This window comes from Myotis brandtii, unplaced genomic scaffold (genome assembly GCF_000412655.1).
Source record: "Myotis brandtii unplaced genomic scaffold, ASM41265v1 scaffold4, whole genome shotgun sequence".
Lineage (NCBI taxonomy): Eukaryota > Metazoa > Chordata > Mammalia > Chiroptera > Vespertilionidae > Myotis > Myotis brandtii.
This window is the reverse complement of record NW_005365371.1, coordinates 5,019,645-5,033,825: the sequence shown is the minus strand read 5'-3', so window position 1 is coordinate 5,033,825 and position 14,181 is coordinate 5,019,645. Positions and strand designations below refer to the sequence as shown.

At 43.1% G+C, this 14,181-nt stretch overlaps 1 protein-coding gene across 1 annotated transcript in view; it reads right to left on the bottom strand.

Annotated features, from left to right (window-relative positions):
• The window catches only part of APOD (apolipoprotein D), a 17,590-nt gene that overhangs the window by 1,054 nt on the left and 2,355 nt on the right, over window positions 1-14,181 (bottom strand). Inside the window, exons 2-4 of the mRNA XM_005873190.2 lie at window positions 12,693-12,841; window positions 6,468-6,589; window positions 2,832-2,920 (exon numbers count right to left, since the gene is read on the bottom strand). Coding sequence (XP_005873252.1) covers window positions 2,832-2,920; window positions 6,468-6,589; window positions 12,693-12,815 — 334 coding nt within the window. The 5' untranslated portion in view covers window positions 12,816-12,841. The remainder of the gene's footprint in view (window positions 1-2,831; window positions 2,921-6,467; window positions 6,590-12,692; window positions 12,842-14,181) is intronic.

The window sequence follows — 14,181 nt, the reverse complement described above, 5'->3', positions numbered from 1 at the left end:
GGGGTGGGGCGGGGTTGGCTGGACCCCCTAGATTAGTACTAGTGCATATAGAGGCACTACTGAGTTAAGCCGAGTCAAGAATGTAAGGTCAGGAGCCTCAGGCTTTCTGAGACTGTACCACCCAGTTTCCTCTAGAACTTGACCAAGGGAGGAGGTAGTGGCTAACATTGGTTTGTTTGTTTCTCTCCCTGCTTGTCCTTTGAAAATCCTTCCATTCTTAAGAATATAGTATATCAGGTGGTAACAAGTTTTAAGCTCTTCTTTACAAAGGGTCTATGAAGATTCATTGATTGATAGCTACATAGCTTTGAAAGCCCAAAATTAAAGGGGTTGTTAAGGGGAGAGATAGGGTATTTGCCCTCTCCATCTGAATCCAGAAATTTCCTCTGTGAATTTGACCTCCATGGCCAAGCTTCAAACCAAGGAAAACTCATAGCATAGCTTGTTAAAGTTAAGTGGAAGATGGACCCCCATGGGAGATAGATGTGTGCTGACCCCATAAGAACAAAAGACTTGGACACATACTCAGTCCTGGGTGATATGCTGGGTTTTAAACATCCTACCCCCTCCAATCAAAAATAATCTCACTGTTTGCCAAGTCAAACCAGAGCTAAGCTGCTGGACAAAGGAGGCAGTATGAGCGTGGTTAGAGCTTGGCTGGAGGTCAAGGACCCAATTGATTATCAGGACCACACAAGAGGACAAGTTCAGATGACCACCCACCAACATCCCTCCTACCTCTGACTTTCTACCTGCTTATAAATATAAAAACAGAAGAACACTTGGAGGATGCCTGGACAGAAGCCTGGACAAGGCTGCAGGAGCTAGACTGAGTATTGTTTCTGACTTACATTTCTAACACGGTTGGTGCCACCTGCCTGGCTCACTCAGGAGAGCATATATTTATCATATATCTGCTACTGTGGAGTGTCAGCTGCTCTGTGGGTTCCCAGCTGGACTGAGAGCTCTTCAGCCCTGAGTGATACGTCAGCAGCAGCAGCATGCCCCACTGCCCACACTCAGGCATGCATATCCTGTCTTCCTCCCACAGGGTCTAGCGCTCATGCATAAATGTACCCAGATATTTTCCTTTTAGTAAAGAAAAATTCCATGTCTCTTTATTAGAAAACTTTGACTGTCAAAGTTTTAGGATAGGACCTTCAAGTTATCTAACATGGCCTTGGAGACCCTCCCTAGTCTTGTCTTCTACTTCATGGACCCTTCAGGCCTTTTCTCATGCCATCCTCTCCACTTGGAACATTCTTTCCCATAATCTCCCATACACTCTGCAAAACCCAGTGTAAACATCTGACCTCTTCAACAGTAAATCCCTTCCTCCTCTGCTTCCCCAGCCAACAACTCTTGCCTCTTTTAGTTCCTGTTTGGCTTCCTTAAGAAGGTTGTGCCCATAATATTTGACCTTCCCTCCCATCCCCATCCCTCAACTGAGAGTTTGGAGACCTAGGTTTTAGTCCCAACTCTGCCTCTAATTAGTCCAATGACTGTGCTTATATCACCTAGCTTTTTTGCTTTTCTTTTTAAATCTTTATTGTTGGAAGTATTACATATGTCCCCCCCCCACACATTGACCCCTTCTAGCCTGCCTCCTGTCATCTAGCTTTTCCTTATTTCACCTTCTTATTAGTAGAAACCACAAGAGAAACTGGCCTGTACAAAGCCCTTTACAACATATAGAGCATGTGTTATCTAGTTTATCTACACAACATTAGGTGTAGATGTGAAGTTAGTTGCCCACAGTCATATGTGTGGGAAGAACTGTTTTCTCCTCCTCCCAGCATTCCTATCTTGGTCTACAGAATAAGAACTTCCTCTCTGCCCACTCTAGGCCCTTCATCAATGGGGAAATGGGGGAGGAGGGTAGTGATTCCTCTTGCAGCTGGTCACTTCTGTGTCTGCCCCACAGGTGGGGAGAGGTGCTCCCAAGCACTTTTGGCATTAGAAAGTCTCACAGCCCTGACTGGTTTGGCTCAGTGGATAGAGCGTCGGCCTGCAGACTGAGGGGTCCCAGGTTCGATTCCGGTCAAGGGCATGTACCTTGGTTGCGGGCACATCCCTGGTAGGGGTTGTTCAGGAAGCAGCTGATCGATGTTTCTCTCTCATTGATGTTTCTAACTCTCTATCCCTCTCCCTTCCTCTCTGTAAAAAATCAATAAAATATATTTTTTTTAAAAAAAAGAAAGTCTCACAGTTCTGAGCTGAATTAACCAAATTAATTCAGCAATAAAACTAATATATGGTACTTTCTCTGTTGCCTATGTGCAATCCTCAGTTAGTCAAGAACTCGGAGGGCAAATGCCTGCGATTAAATATTTCTCAGGGACCCCAACAATGTGGCTGGAAAGTAGCAGACAGAACGAGGACTCAGACTTACCTTTATTCTTATCAATTTCTTGTCTCTAAGCTTTTGTACATGCTAGTTGTTCTGTTAATAACTACTAATTTTTAGGCTTCCGTTTCCTCTAGGAAACAAGACTGGATTGGGTCTCCTACTGCTCAAGCGCTGTGTGGGCCAATCTGTGTTTCCTCTATTGCAACACTCACTACAGTCTGATAGTAAACTGCCTGGGTATTTGTCACTATCCACACTGGGATGTAGGCTCCTCAGGGACAAGGGCCTGCTCTGTCTTCCTCATCATTGCATCTCCAGCAACTTGCTCAGTACCTGGCATGGAGTAGGTGCTCAATAAATAATTATGCATTGAATCATTATTGACACGCAGATGGGACACAACCGTATCCAGCCTAAGGCTCTAGCCCTCAGTTTGCTTATCTCCTGTCCCTGAAACCTCCTGAGAGAAGTGGATACTTACACCAGAAAAACTTTACTCCCAGCTTGGCAGGCTCGGTAAAGTTGCTCTGGGAGGCTTCGCCTTCAATTTGGTTCACAGTTCCATCAGATCTGCAATGAGTTAAAAAAAAAACCAAAAAAACACCTGAACTCACAAAAGCCAAAAATCGACGAAAGGCAAGATTTGTTACACTTAAGACTGGGGATGTGCCCGCAACCAAGGTACATGTCCTTGACTGGAATCGAACCTGGAACCCTTCAGTCTGCAGGCTAACGCTCTACCCACTGAGCCAAACTGGTTATAATTACATATTGTTTTTGTGATTAATCACTATGCTTTAATTATGTTCAATTTGTAGCAATGAAATTGGGGGTCACCACAACATGAGGAACTGTATTAAAGGGTCGTGGCATTATGAAGGTTGAGAACCACTGCTTTAGACACTACATTAGGCCCTTGCACTTCAACACTGGTTTTTGGACTGTATGTAGTGGTCTGCAAGGCTCCAGAAAGAGGAAGCAAAAAAAGGGGAGGGGGGAAGGAAAAACAAACAAAACAACCCAGTACACTGAGAATTCACTTTTTTAAAAAAAAAAGTGAATCACATTTTTAAAATGGAAGAGGCCAAAACATGGAGCCTGGAGATCTGCAAGACCCTCTTTGGCCTTAGTGATCATCTTTCCCATAAAAGGGTTCATACACATGAACTCTGAGACCCCTTTCAGTTCAGCAAGCTTCTGACTGAATGTGGGAGATTTCAATGTATGCCAGGTAAAGCAGGCAATGAGCAAACACCTTATTTCAGTGATTCTCAGGTGCATCCAGGTCTTAGAGACATTAAATATGAAGAAATGTGCATCTTACATCTAATGCCACCCTACACTTACAATTGGCAGTGTCATTTCTTCCTTAGTGGTATATAAAATGGTACATATATAAAAGTGATGGTCTTAGGGTGTGTGAAATACTTTCATTCTTTTGGAGGGAGATAGCCTCATTTCTGGATAACTCCCAGTGACCTCATGGACCCTGGGGAGAGCAGAAAGGCCTGGGGATGGAGGCAGCACAGAGGGAGGGTGCTCAGGCACCAGGGTGCTCTTCCTAGGAAGCCGGGAGAGGAGCTGCCTGTTAATCAGTCCTCCAGGGGGGGAACTAAAATTAGAGCAATAGTATGTGTCAGAAAGTCAGTAGGCTTTGGCTAGTGGTGATGAATATCCTAGAAACCAGCCAACAAGCACCAGGTAAGGGAGGGTAGGAACTACTGTGCTGATCCTGGATGCCTTGTCTGCTTATCTTTAATTAGGGCCTCAGACAGAGCCCTGCTCTCTCACCTGGAACTCAGCCATTGGGAAGATGGTCCATTTCTATCTGCATACAGTTGCTTAGCAACAAACTAGTCTCTTCCCATCAGGCTTTTCCCCTTTTCATTATCATTTGCATTGTGCTCCAGAACATTTTTTAAAACACCACTCTCTGATCATAAACTCATAACTTGTTCATGGGAAAATGCATGACTTTTTCAAAAGTAGCAGCAGATGAACAATAATAGGAAATATTTATTAAAAGATTAATATACGCCAAACACTGGTCTAAGTGCTTTACATGTGTAGCCTCACTCGTAGTCACAAAGCCCTCTGGGGGGAGGTGCTATGATTATTGCCATTTTACCCAGGTGGTGTGGGAGGCTGAGAGGATTACTACAACTAATCTAAGATCTTGTCATTAGTAAGTGGCAGAACCAGGATTTGAAACCGGGCAGCCTTCCTCAAAAGCCTGAGCCCTTTAGCTCCCAACCCTGTGCCAGCTGCTTTGTCCCTCAAATTCTCTGACAGTGTCTAGTGTTTAGCTCAGACTCTCTGATCCACTCACTGCAGGACTCCTGGAAGGAAAAATGAGACCATTTTCCAGAACTAGCAAACCTTTCTTCATGTCTCCTTGTACCTTAACCAGGTATGACCCGAGAGGCAAGGAGACCTAACACTCAGGATCCTGGCTAACTCTGAAGGAGAGGTGGGGAGATCACATAGGTGCTGGGATTTGTGTCATTGTCTGATTCTTGGTCATAGAATGGGACAAAATATTTGAAATAAAGTCATTGCAACGTTAGGGCCTACAGAATTCCTGTGAGCTCTTCTGGGTGTCTGCAACTCAGTTCCTGTAACCCTTCCTGGGCTCTGAATGAGCTGAATTTTTCCCTAGAGACCCTCAAGGTCCTTACTTTGTTTCTTGGTTTATGCAGGTCAGGGAATCGACCCATTGTTGGACGCTGAGTGGATAATAGGATGGCCGCAGAAGGTCCCTTTGAGCCTGAGTAACTTCCAGGCTGAGCTGTAGTTATTTTCTTGAAGTTGAACACAATTCTCAGAGCCCATAGGGAACTGGAAGGACAATCCTATATTCTCAGCCTTTTTTTTTTTTTTTTTTTTTTTGTCTGTCTCTTCCCGCATCACTTCTCCCTTGGTCGGAATCTCAGCTTCATCACTTATAAGCTGTGCGACCCTTCCGCAAATTACTTTACTTCACTGTACCTCAGTTTCCTTACCTATAAAAATTGGGTTAATAATAGCATTACCTCAGGGTTGTTATGGGATTAAATCAATATACTGGGTAGGGTAAAAGTAGGTTTACAGCTGTGACTATGTGAAACACAGTTTATTCTTGAATTATTTATTAATTATTGTATTATTTTCCATATGAACAACTGTAAACCTACTTTTGCCCCACCCTGTACATACACACTCATATAGGTACATACACATGTATATATACACTAGAGGCCCGATGCACAAAATTCGTGTGAGACTAGGCAATCGCAGCCGCGGCGGCTGCCTGGATCCCGCAGCTGCAGCCCCGGCTTCGTCCTGGAAGGATGTCCAGTCTAATTAGCATATTATTTATTTATTATTATAGATATACACGCAGAATAGTGCCTTGCATATAGGAAATGCTTAATAACTGTTAGTTACTGTTTTTATTGTTGCTGTTATCTTTGTTGATGGAGGGTGGGTAGGAGTTTTCCTGAGGCTTTTTAAAGTTTATGGTTGCTTTTCAAAATGTGAATTTGGGGATCAAACATCAATCTGGGAAAAGTGTAACAGAAAGGTACACTTGTATAGGATATCCTGTTCACATAACCTAGTATGTGGCTCCATATGTATTTGATCCTTGCTTAATAAGAAAAGGCATTTTCTAATAGCTGAAGCTGTCGGGAGATGGGATAAACTGTCATGGCTGGTGATGCGCTCCCAGTTCCTGGAAGCTGCAAGCAAAGCTGGATGCCTCTGGCAGTAGCTGTATAGGAAGGGCTTCTCTCTTGGTTTGGAGGTCAGACAAGATGGTCCCTGATGTCCTTTGCTACCAGAGTATCTATTTTGCGGTGAGAACAGGAACCCTGAAGTTTGGGTTACCATTGAGTGCCCAGTGCCTCTTGCAGGATCCAGTGCACAATAGGTGGTCAGCAAGTAGGCAGGGAAATGAGTGACTTTTAGTCCCCACCGTCCTGCCTGCCAAAAGTTTTCCTCTCAGGGCCTGTTGTGAGCAGGCAGTCTAGACCCAGCCATGACCGAACCCTCCCTGAACTAGACTGCAAGGACACCCAGTCACTCCAGGACAGCTCTCTGCAGGATGTTCAACGCCTTTGAAGCCACAGCCACTCACCTCAGCTCCTGGTTTATCACTTTGATGTTTCCGTTTTCCATTAGTGAGTAGTTGGCTTGGATGCAGCTTCCCTTCTCAAAGCTCACTGGGATCTTCTCAATTTCATACCATCTTCCAAGATACTGCAGAGACAACAACAAGTAGAGTAAAACCCTGTGGCTCTCTGGGGACCTGCAAACTCTCCTCTATTGTTGTCTTTCAGAGCAGAGCCCTTTCCTGGGGAAACCAGGCAAAATGGGCTTCTTTGTTCCCAGTAGCAACTGAGCAAGATAACGATTCAAAGGAGAATAAGTGATTCGGATGTGTAGGCATTGACTGAATGCCACCTTCTATTCCTAAAGTGCTCTTTATTTAGATGCGCTCGCAGTGTCCCCTTCAGACAAAAATCTATGAGAAATTCGAATCTCTGTCAAAGTAAGGGATTAGATGATGTAAGGTGCCATCTCAAATGTTTTATGATTCTTCAAGGCATCTTTGAGTTGTGTACAAAGTTAGATATGTTCACTGTGGGATTCCAGAGGTGACTGAGTTCTCCTCATGTGACCCCACACAGGGAGTTGGTCTCAGAGGCTTTGGGTAGATGATCAGGATTTAGAAGACCTGTATCATTCTTCCACTGGGGCCTGCTCTCAGTTCATAACTCTGGTGTACAGAGTCAACTTTAAAGGAAGTGTGCAACTGTGTGCTTCCATACATTGCCTGGCATAGAGACTGAACCAATTTACAACCTCCACGGAGGGTAATTTGGCAATATCTAGCACAACTAAATATACATGTACTTTTTTGGCCCAGAAATTTCACTTCTGGAAATGTAGTGAAAGAAATGATGTATGCACAAGATTATTTGTTGCAGTACAATTAGTAATAATAAAAGACAGGAAACAGTCTCAGTGAGCCAGTCTCAGTAAGGGGCCAAGTAAGTAGATAATGACACATTTATTCAGTGGAATGTTATACATCCTCTTTTAAAAGGGTAATGTGTAGCCCTAACCGGTTTGGCTCAGTGGATAGAGCGTCGGCCTGCGGACTGAAGGGTCCCAGGTTTGATTCCGGTCAAGGGCATGTACCATGGTTGTGGGAATATACCCAGTAGGGGGTGTGCAGGAGGCAGTTGATATATGTTTCTCTCTCATCGATGTTTCTAGCTCTCTATCCCTCTCCCTTCCTCTCTGTAAAAAAAAAATCAATAAAATATATTTTTAAAAAATAAAAATAAAAGGGTAATGTGTAATTATCTCCAAGGTACCTTTAATAAAAAGAGTCAGGTGCAAACAGTGTATATATTAAGCTACAGTTTGTGTAAAACAACACAAATTTACTTCTTATAGGTCTGTAGGTCAGAAGTCTGACACGGGTCTCACTGGGCTAAAGCCAAGATGTGGGCAAGGTTATGCTCCTTTCCAGAGGCTGTAGAGGAGAATCTATTTTCTTGCTTTTTCCAGGTTCTAAGGTCTCAATTTCTCTTCCTACATAGGAGAATGCAATGTCTACAAAGAATCCTGGAAAGGAAGAAGTATGACTCTCTATTTGCAGATGACATAATTTTTGTACACAGAAAATCTGAAGGTACACACCACACACACACACACACACACACACACACAAAGTATTAGAACTAATAAATGAATTCATCAAAATTAAAGGATACAAGATCAATATACAGAAATCAAATCTCTTTCTACACTTACAATGAGCAATCTGCAGGTGAAATTAAGAAAATTCCATTTATAATAACATCAAAAAAATAAAATACTTAGAAATATTAGTAAATTTAACCAGAAAAACATAAAACCTGTACTCTGAAAACTACATTGTTGAAAAAAATTAAATAAGACCTAAGTAAATGGAAAGATATCTTAAGTTCATGAGTTGGAAGACAAAATTTTTAAGATGGCAATTGATATACACACAGATTTAATGTAATTTCTATTAAAACTCCCAACAAACTCTTTACAGAAATTGACAAGCTGATCCTAAAATTCATATGGAAATGCAAAGGACCCAAAATAGCCAAAAGACAAAGTTGGAAGACTCATACATTCTGATTTCAAAACTTAACCACAAAGCTATAGTTATCAAGACTGTATCATACTGGCATACGGATAACCATATAGATCAATAGAACAGAACTGAGAGTCCAAAAATAAACTCTTACATAAATGGTCAATTGATTTTCAGCAAGAATGTTGAGACTATTCAATGAGGAAAGGATAAGTCTTCTTAACAAATAGGGCCAACTGAATATCCACATGTGAAAGAATAAGTTGGGCCCCTGTATTATACTATATACAAAATTTAACTTAAAATTATTTTAGGAGAAAATATAGTAGTAAATCTTTATAACCTAGGATTAGGCAATGGCTTTTTTGTTGTTGTTATTCATCTTCACATGGATATTTTTTACATTGACTTTTAGAGAGGGTGGAAAGAGGGAAGGGAGGGAGAGAGACACATCGATTGGTTACCAACTGCATGCATCCTGACGGGGGCCGGGGATCAAACCTGCAACCCAGATATGAGCCCTTGACCAGGAATCGAACCTGTGACCCTCTGGTGTGTGGGTTTACACTCTAACCATTTAGCAACACCGGCCAGGGTGGCAATGGCTTTCTAGATATGACACCAAAAATGAAAGCAACAAAAGAAAAAAATAGATAAATTAGAAGTCATTAATATTAAAAACTTATATGTGTCAATAAAGTAAAGTGACAATCTATGGAATGGGAGAAGAAACTTGCAAATCATATATCTGATAGGAATTTGTACCTAAAATATATAAAGAACTCTAGCCCTAGCTGGTTTTGCTCAGTGGATAGAGCGTCGGCCTGCGGACTGAAGGGTCCCGGGTTCGATTCCGGTCAAGGGCATGTACCTTGGTTGCGGGCACATCCCCAGTGCGGGGGGGAGGGGGTGCAGGATGCAGCTGATCAAGTTTCTCTCTCATCGATGTTTCTAACGCTCTATCCCTCTCCCTTCCTCTCTGTAAAAAATCAATAAAATATATATTTTTTTTAAAAAAAAGAACTCTTATATCTCAATAATTAAAAGATAAATAACCCAACTGAAAATGGGCAATAGACTTCAACAGACACATATCCAATAAACACATGAAAAGATGCTCAACATCATTAGCTATTAAGGGAATGCAAATCAAAACCACTATGAGATACCACTTCATATCCACTAAAAATTTCTATAATCAGAAATATGACAATAAAAAGTATGGGCAAAGATATGGAAAAATGAGAATTATACACTCCTGGTGGGAATATAAAATGGTGCAGGTCTTTTGGAAAAGATCCTGGCAGTTTCTCAAAAGGTTAAATGTGGAGTTACCATATGACCCAGCAATTCTATTCCTAGATATATATCCAGGAAAACTGAGAATGTATGTCCATGAAACCAAACAAGCAAACAAAAAACCCTGGGCACGAATGCTCATAGCAGCATTATTCCTGATAGTCAAAAAGTGTAAACAACCCAAATGATGAACCGATGAATAAAATGTTGCATAACCCATACAATAGGATATTATTTGGCAATGAAAAGAAATGAAGTACTGATTTATACTACAACATGGATGAACCTTGAACACATTGTGCTGGTAAGAGAAGTCAGTCACAAAAGACCTATTGTATGATTCCATTTCTATGAAATGTCCCGAATAGGCAGAGCCATACAGAGAGAAAATAGATTATTGATTGCCTGGGGCAGAGAAGGTTGGGGGAAAGTGGGGAGTAACTGTTAATGGGTATGGAGTTTCTTTTTGAGATGCTAAAAATGTTCTAAAATTGATTGCCGTGATAGTTTCATAACTGAATATACTAAAAACCACTGACAGTGAAACCACTTTAAATAGGTAAATTATATAGCTTATGGATTATATCTCAGTAAAACTCCCTGCTTTATATCTCAAAGGACTTTTGTAAATACAGATCAATTATAATTTCCAAAGTATCTTGGGATTTTTATCCCCAAACTGAAATGTAACTCAAATTCTCTGGATTTTTTTCTGTAAAGCCTCCTATACCTGAATAAAGGAATCAGCCTTAATAATTAATGCAGTAAGTCAATGTAGACTTTGGTGTACTGTATCTCTCCTACCTACCTTCCTGTTTGAACTCTATCGATGGTGCCCCTTCTCCCTACCCGCTTCAGGCTTTGAGCTCTCTTCCCTCATTCTCTACCTTTATCCATGCTCTATGAGGTCCCAACACTCATTCACACTGAGCTGTGAGTGACTGATAACAACTTCAATGTTATTCATAACATGTGACTTGCTCTGTGAGTGACTGATAACAACTTCAATGTTATTCATAAGTGAGTTGCTTCTTATTTTTTTAAAATATATTTTTATTGATTTCAGAGAGGAAGGGAGAGGGAGAGAGTGATAGAAACATCAATGATGAGAGAGAATCATTGATCAGCTGCCTCCTGCATGCCCCCTACTGGGGCTCAAGCCCATAATCCGAGCATGTGCCTTTGACTGGAATCGAACCCGGGACCCTTCAAGTCCACAAACTGACACACTATCCACTGAGGGCATGAATTGCTTCTTAAAAGAGAGATCCAAACTTCTACTAAGGAGAATATATCTTAACTAGAGGCCCAGTGCACAAAATTTGTGCACAGGGGTGGGTGTCCCTCAGCCCAGCCTGCACCCTCTCCAATCTGGGATCCCTCTCACAATCCAGGACTGCTGGCTCCCAACTGCTCACCTGCCTGCCTGCCTGATTGCCCCTAACCGCTTCTGCCTGCCAGCCTGATCACCCCCTAACCACACCCCTGCCAGCCTGATTGATGCCTAACTGCTCCTCTGCTGGCCCAATCGCCCCCAACTGCCCTCCCCTGCTGGCCTGGTAGCCCCTAATTGCCCTCTCCTGCTGGCCTGATTGCCCACAACTGCCCTCCCCTGCCAGCCATCTGTGGCTGTGGGTGTTGCCATCTTTGAGGGCGGGCAGTCAATTAGCATATTCCCTCCTTATTGGCTGTGGGTGCTGCCATCTTTGTGACAGCGTGAGGGTCAATTAGCATATTCCCTCTTTATTATATAGGATGGGGAGATTCTAGCCTTGAGTTAGTAACAATGAGAGCCTCTAAATCATGCCATCCAAAAGCTGCCTCTTTCTGCTGCTCCATCCCCCTGGCCACACAGGTATTCAGTAAGGCCAGGCCTAATTTGAGGAAGAAAAGCCATACATGGGTGAGCTGGTTATATTGATATCTCTTTAGTGCAGGTAACAAGAAAGCCCCTTAGGGCAGCGGTTCTCAACCTGTGGGTCACGACCCCTTTGGGGGTCGAATGACCCTTTCACAGGGGTCACCTAAGACCATCGGAAAACACATATATAATTACATATTGTTTTTGTGATTAATCACTATGCTTTAATTATGTTCAATTTGTAACAATGAAAATACATCCTGCATATCAGATATTTACATTACGATTCATAACAGTAGCAAAACTACAGTTATGAAGTAGCAACGAAAATAATTTTATGGTTGGGGGTCACCACAACATGAGGAACTGTATTAAAGGGTCGCGGCATTAGGAAGGTTGCGAACCACTGCCTTAGGGAGTTCTGTCCTCTCCTAGGCCCTGTTTGAGTGGGTGTTCTGCACTGCTGGGAAGCCGAGTTTTGAATCCCAGTCTGCATTCAGTAGCTGTGTGACTGGGTAGGTTATAAACGCATCAACATTCAGCATCCTCATCAGTAGAATGGGGGACGATGCTACTGCAGCAATTGCTGTTGATGCCTGGTCCCGTGTCCTCTCAGTCCTCCTTTATTTTGGGTTTACTCCAGCCACAGACAATTCCCACACACACTGCCCCTCGGTCTCCTTCTCTGCCAGACAGCTTTGCCACGGGAGCTCCCACGGCTCACTTGTACCCATCCCTGGGACAATCTGAGGTACATTCCACACATTTCCGAGGATCCTCAGCAGGATTGAACCCCGTTGTTCACAGAGTAGCCTGCTCCTGAAAGCAGCCTTTATTGCTTTTCTGCCTTCTCTGTCTCACTTTCCTACATGGCCACTGGTGCTTCCTGGTATTGGCTTACAAAAACTCCCTGCTCCCAGTTCTTGTCTCAGAAGCACACATACGGTAAGTAGGTCCCCCCAGGCTTGCTGTGGCCATCAAAGCAGAACGATATAACTGCGCCTTGTAGGGTGCCATTCAAACAGGAGACAGAAAACAAGCGGGAGGTTAGCCTTTTACCACACCTTATTCACGTCAAAATTCTCCTGCACAGGAGGAGTTGGGCACTTCCCGAGATGGAATGCTTGTCCTTCTGCCGCACGGAAGAGGCCGGCCAGTGCCGAAAGCAGCAGCAGGGCAGTCACCATCTTGGGGCTGGTGGCTGAGATGGAACCTGGAATTGGAGGAAGCAAAGCAGCGGGAGTCTTTTGAGCAATCTCTGGAGAAAGATTTCTGGGCTGGCCGGTCCCTTTGTGGGCAATTCTCCCACTCAGCCCGGTATCCCCCAGGGACCACCTGAACTGTCAGCACTGCTGTGAGGTCCCCTCCACACCCCCTCCCACTTTACAGACGAAGAAACTGAGGCTCAGAGGTTATAGTGCAGTGGTTCTCAACCTTCTTAATGCTGCGACCCTTTAATACAGTTCCTCATGTTGTGGTGACCCCCAACCATAAAATTATTTTCGTTGCTACTTCATAACTGTAATTTTGCTACTGTTATGAATCGTCATGTAAATATCTGATATGCAGGATGTATTTTCATTGTTACAAATTGAACATAATTAAAGCATAGTGATTAATCAGAAAAACAATATGTAATTATATATGTGTTTTCCGATGGTCTTAGGCGACCCCTGTGAAAGGGTCGTTCGACCCCCAAAGGGGTCGCGACCCACAGGTTGAGAACCGCAGGTCTAGAGCCTTTGCACCTGCATGGAGCACACTCTGCCTGATATTAGAGTTTGTTGGATTTGTGTTGCAACCACTTCCCTGCACCAAATTAGGCATTTTTCAAGGGTGGACACTGTTTCGGATTCTCCTCGGACTCCCCCACAGAACCATGTAGTGTCAGGCATGGTATATATTTGAGTGAACAGAAACAATGTGGGGGCAGCAGACAGCAAAGGGAGAGATTGAAGTTGTCAAGTGAACCATGAGAGAGAAAAGAATGAAAACAAACCACTATAACGTTTAGTATCTTATGAAATTCATAAGAGAAATGCCTTCCTGCCCCCACCCCTCACCCCTCACCCCTGCCCCAATCTTGCTGAGCTGTTTATCAACCCAGGAGTAGGGCTGGAAACCTTGACAGGGAGCAGCGGGGCCCCGGTCAAGGTTTTGAATTCTGGCTTTGCCACCTACTACTAGTAAGTATAACTGTGTCTGATTTATGCTTCTGTTTCCTGGTCTATTAAGTAGGAATAGTAATCACCCACCTCATGAAGTTTTGTGAGAATTAAATGAAATCATAGAGCATTTAGAGCAGCGTCTGATACAGAGAAAATGCTCAATAAATGCTAGTTACTATTACTATGAAAAGCAGAAACAAATGATTGTTTCTGATTTTTTTCTTTTCTTCTTTTTACATTCTTTTGGGGATATTTTTCATAGATGTGCAATTAACTAGAGGACGAGTAGCTGGCATGCAACTTTGCAACAAGTATTTCTGCCCAAAGCACCCTTCTGGCAGCAGAAGCTGCCTTGAGGAGGGGCAGCGGGCGGGTGGGGGGGCGG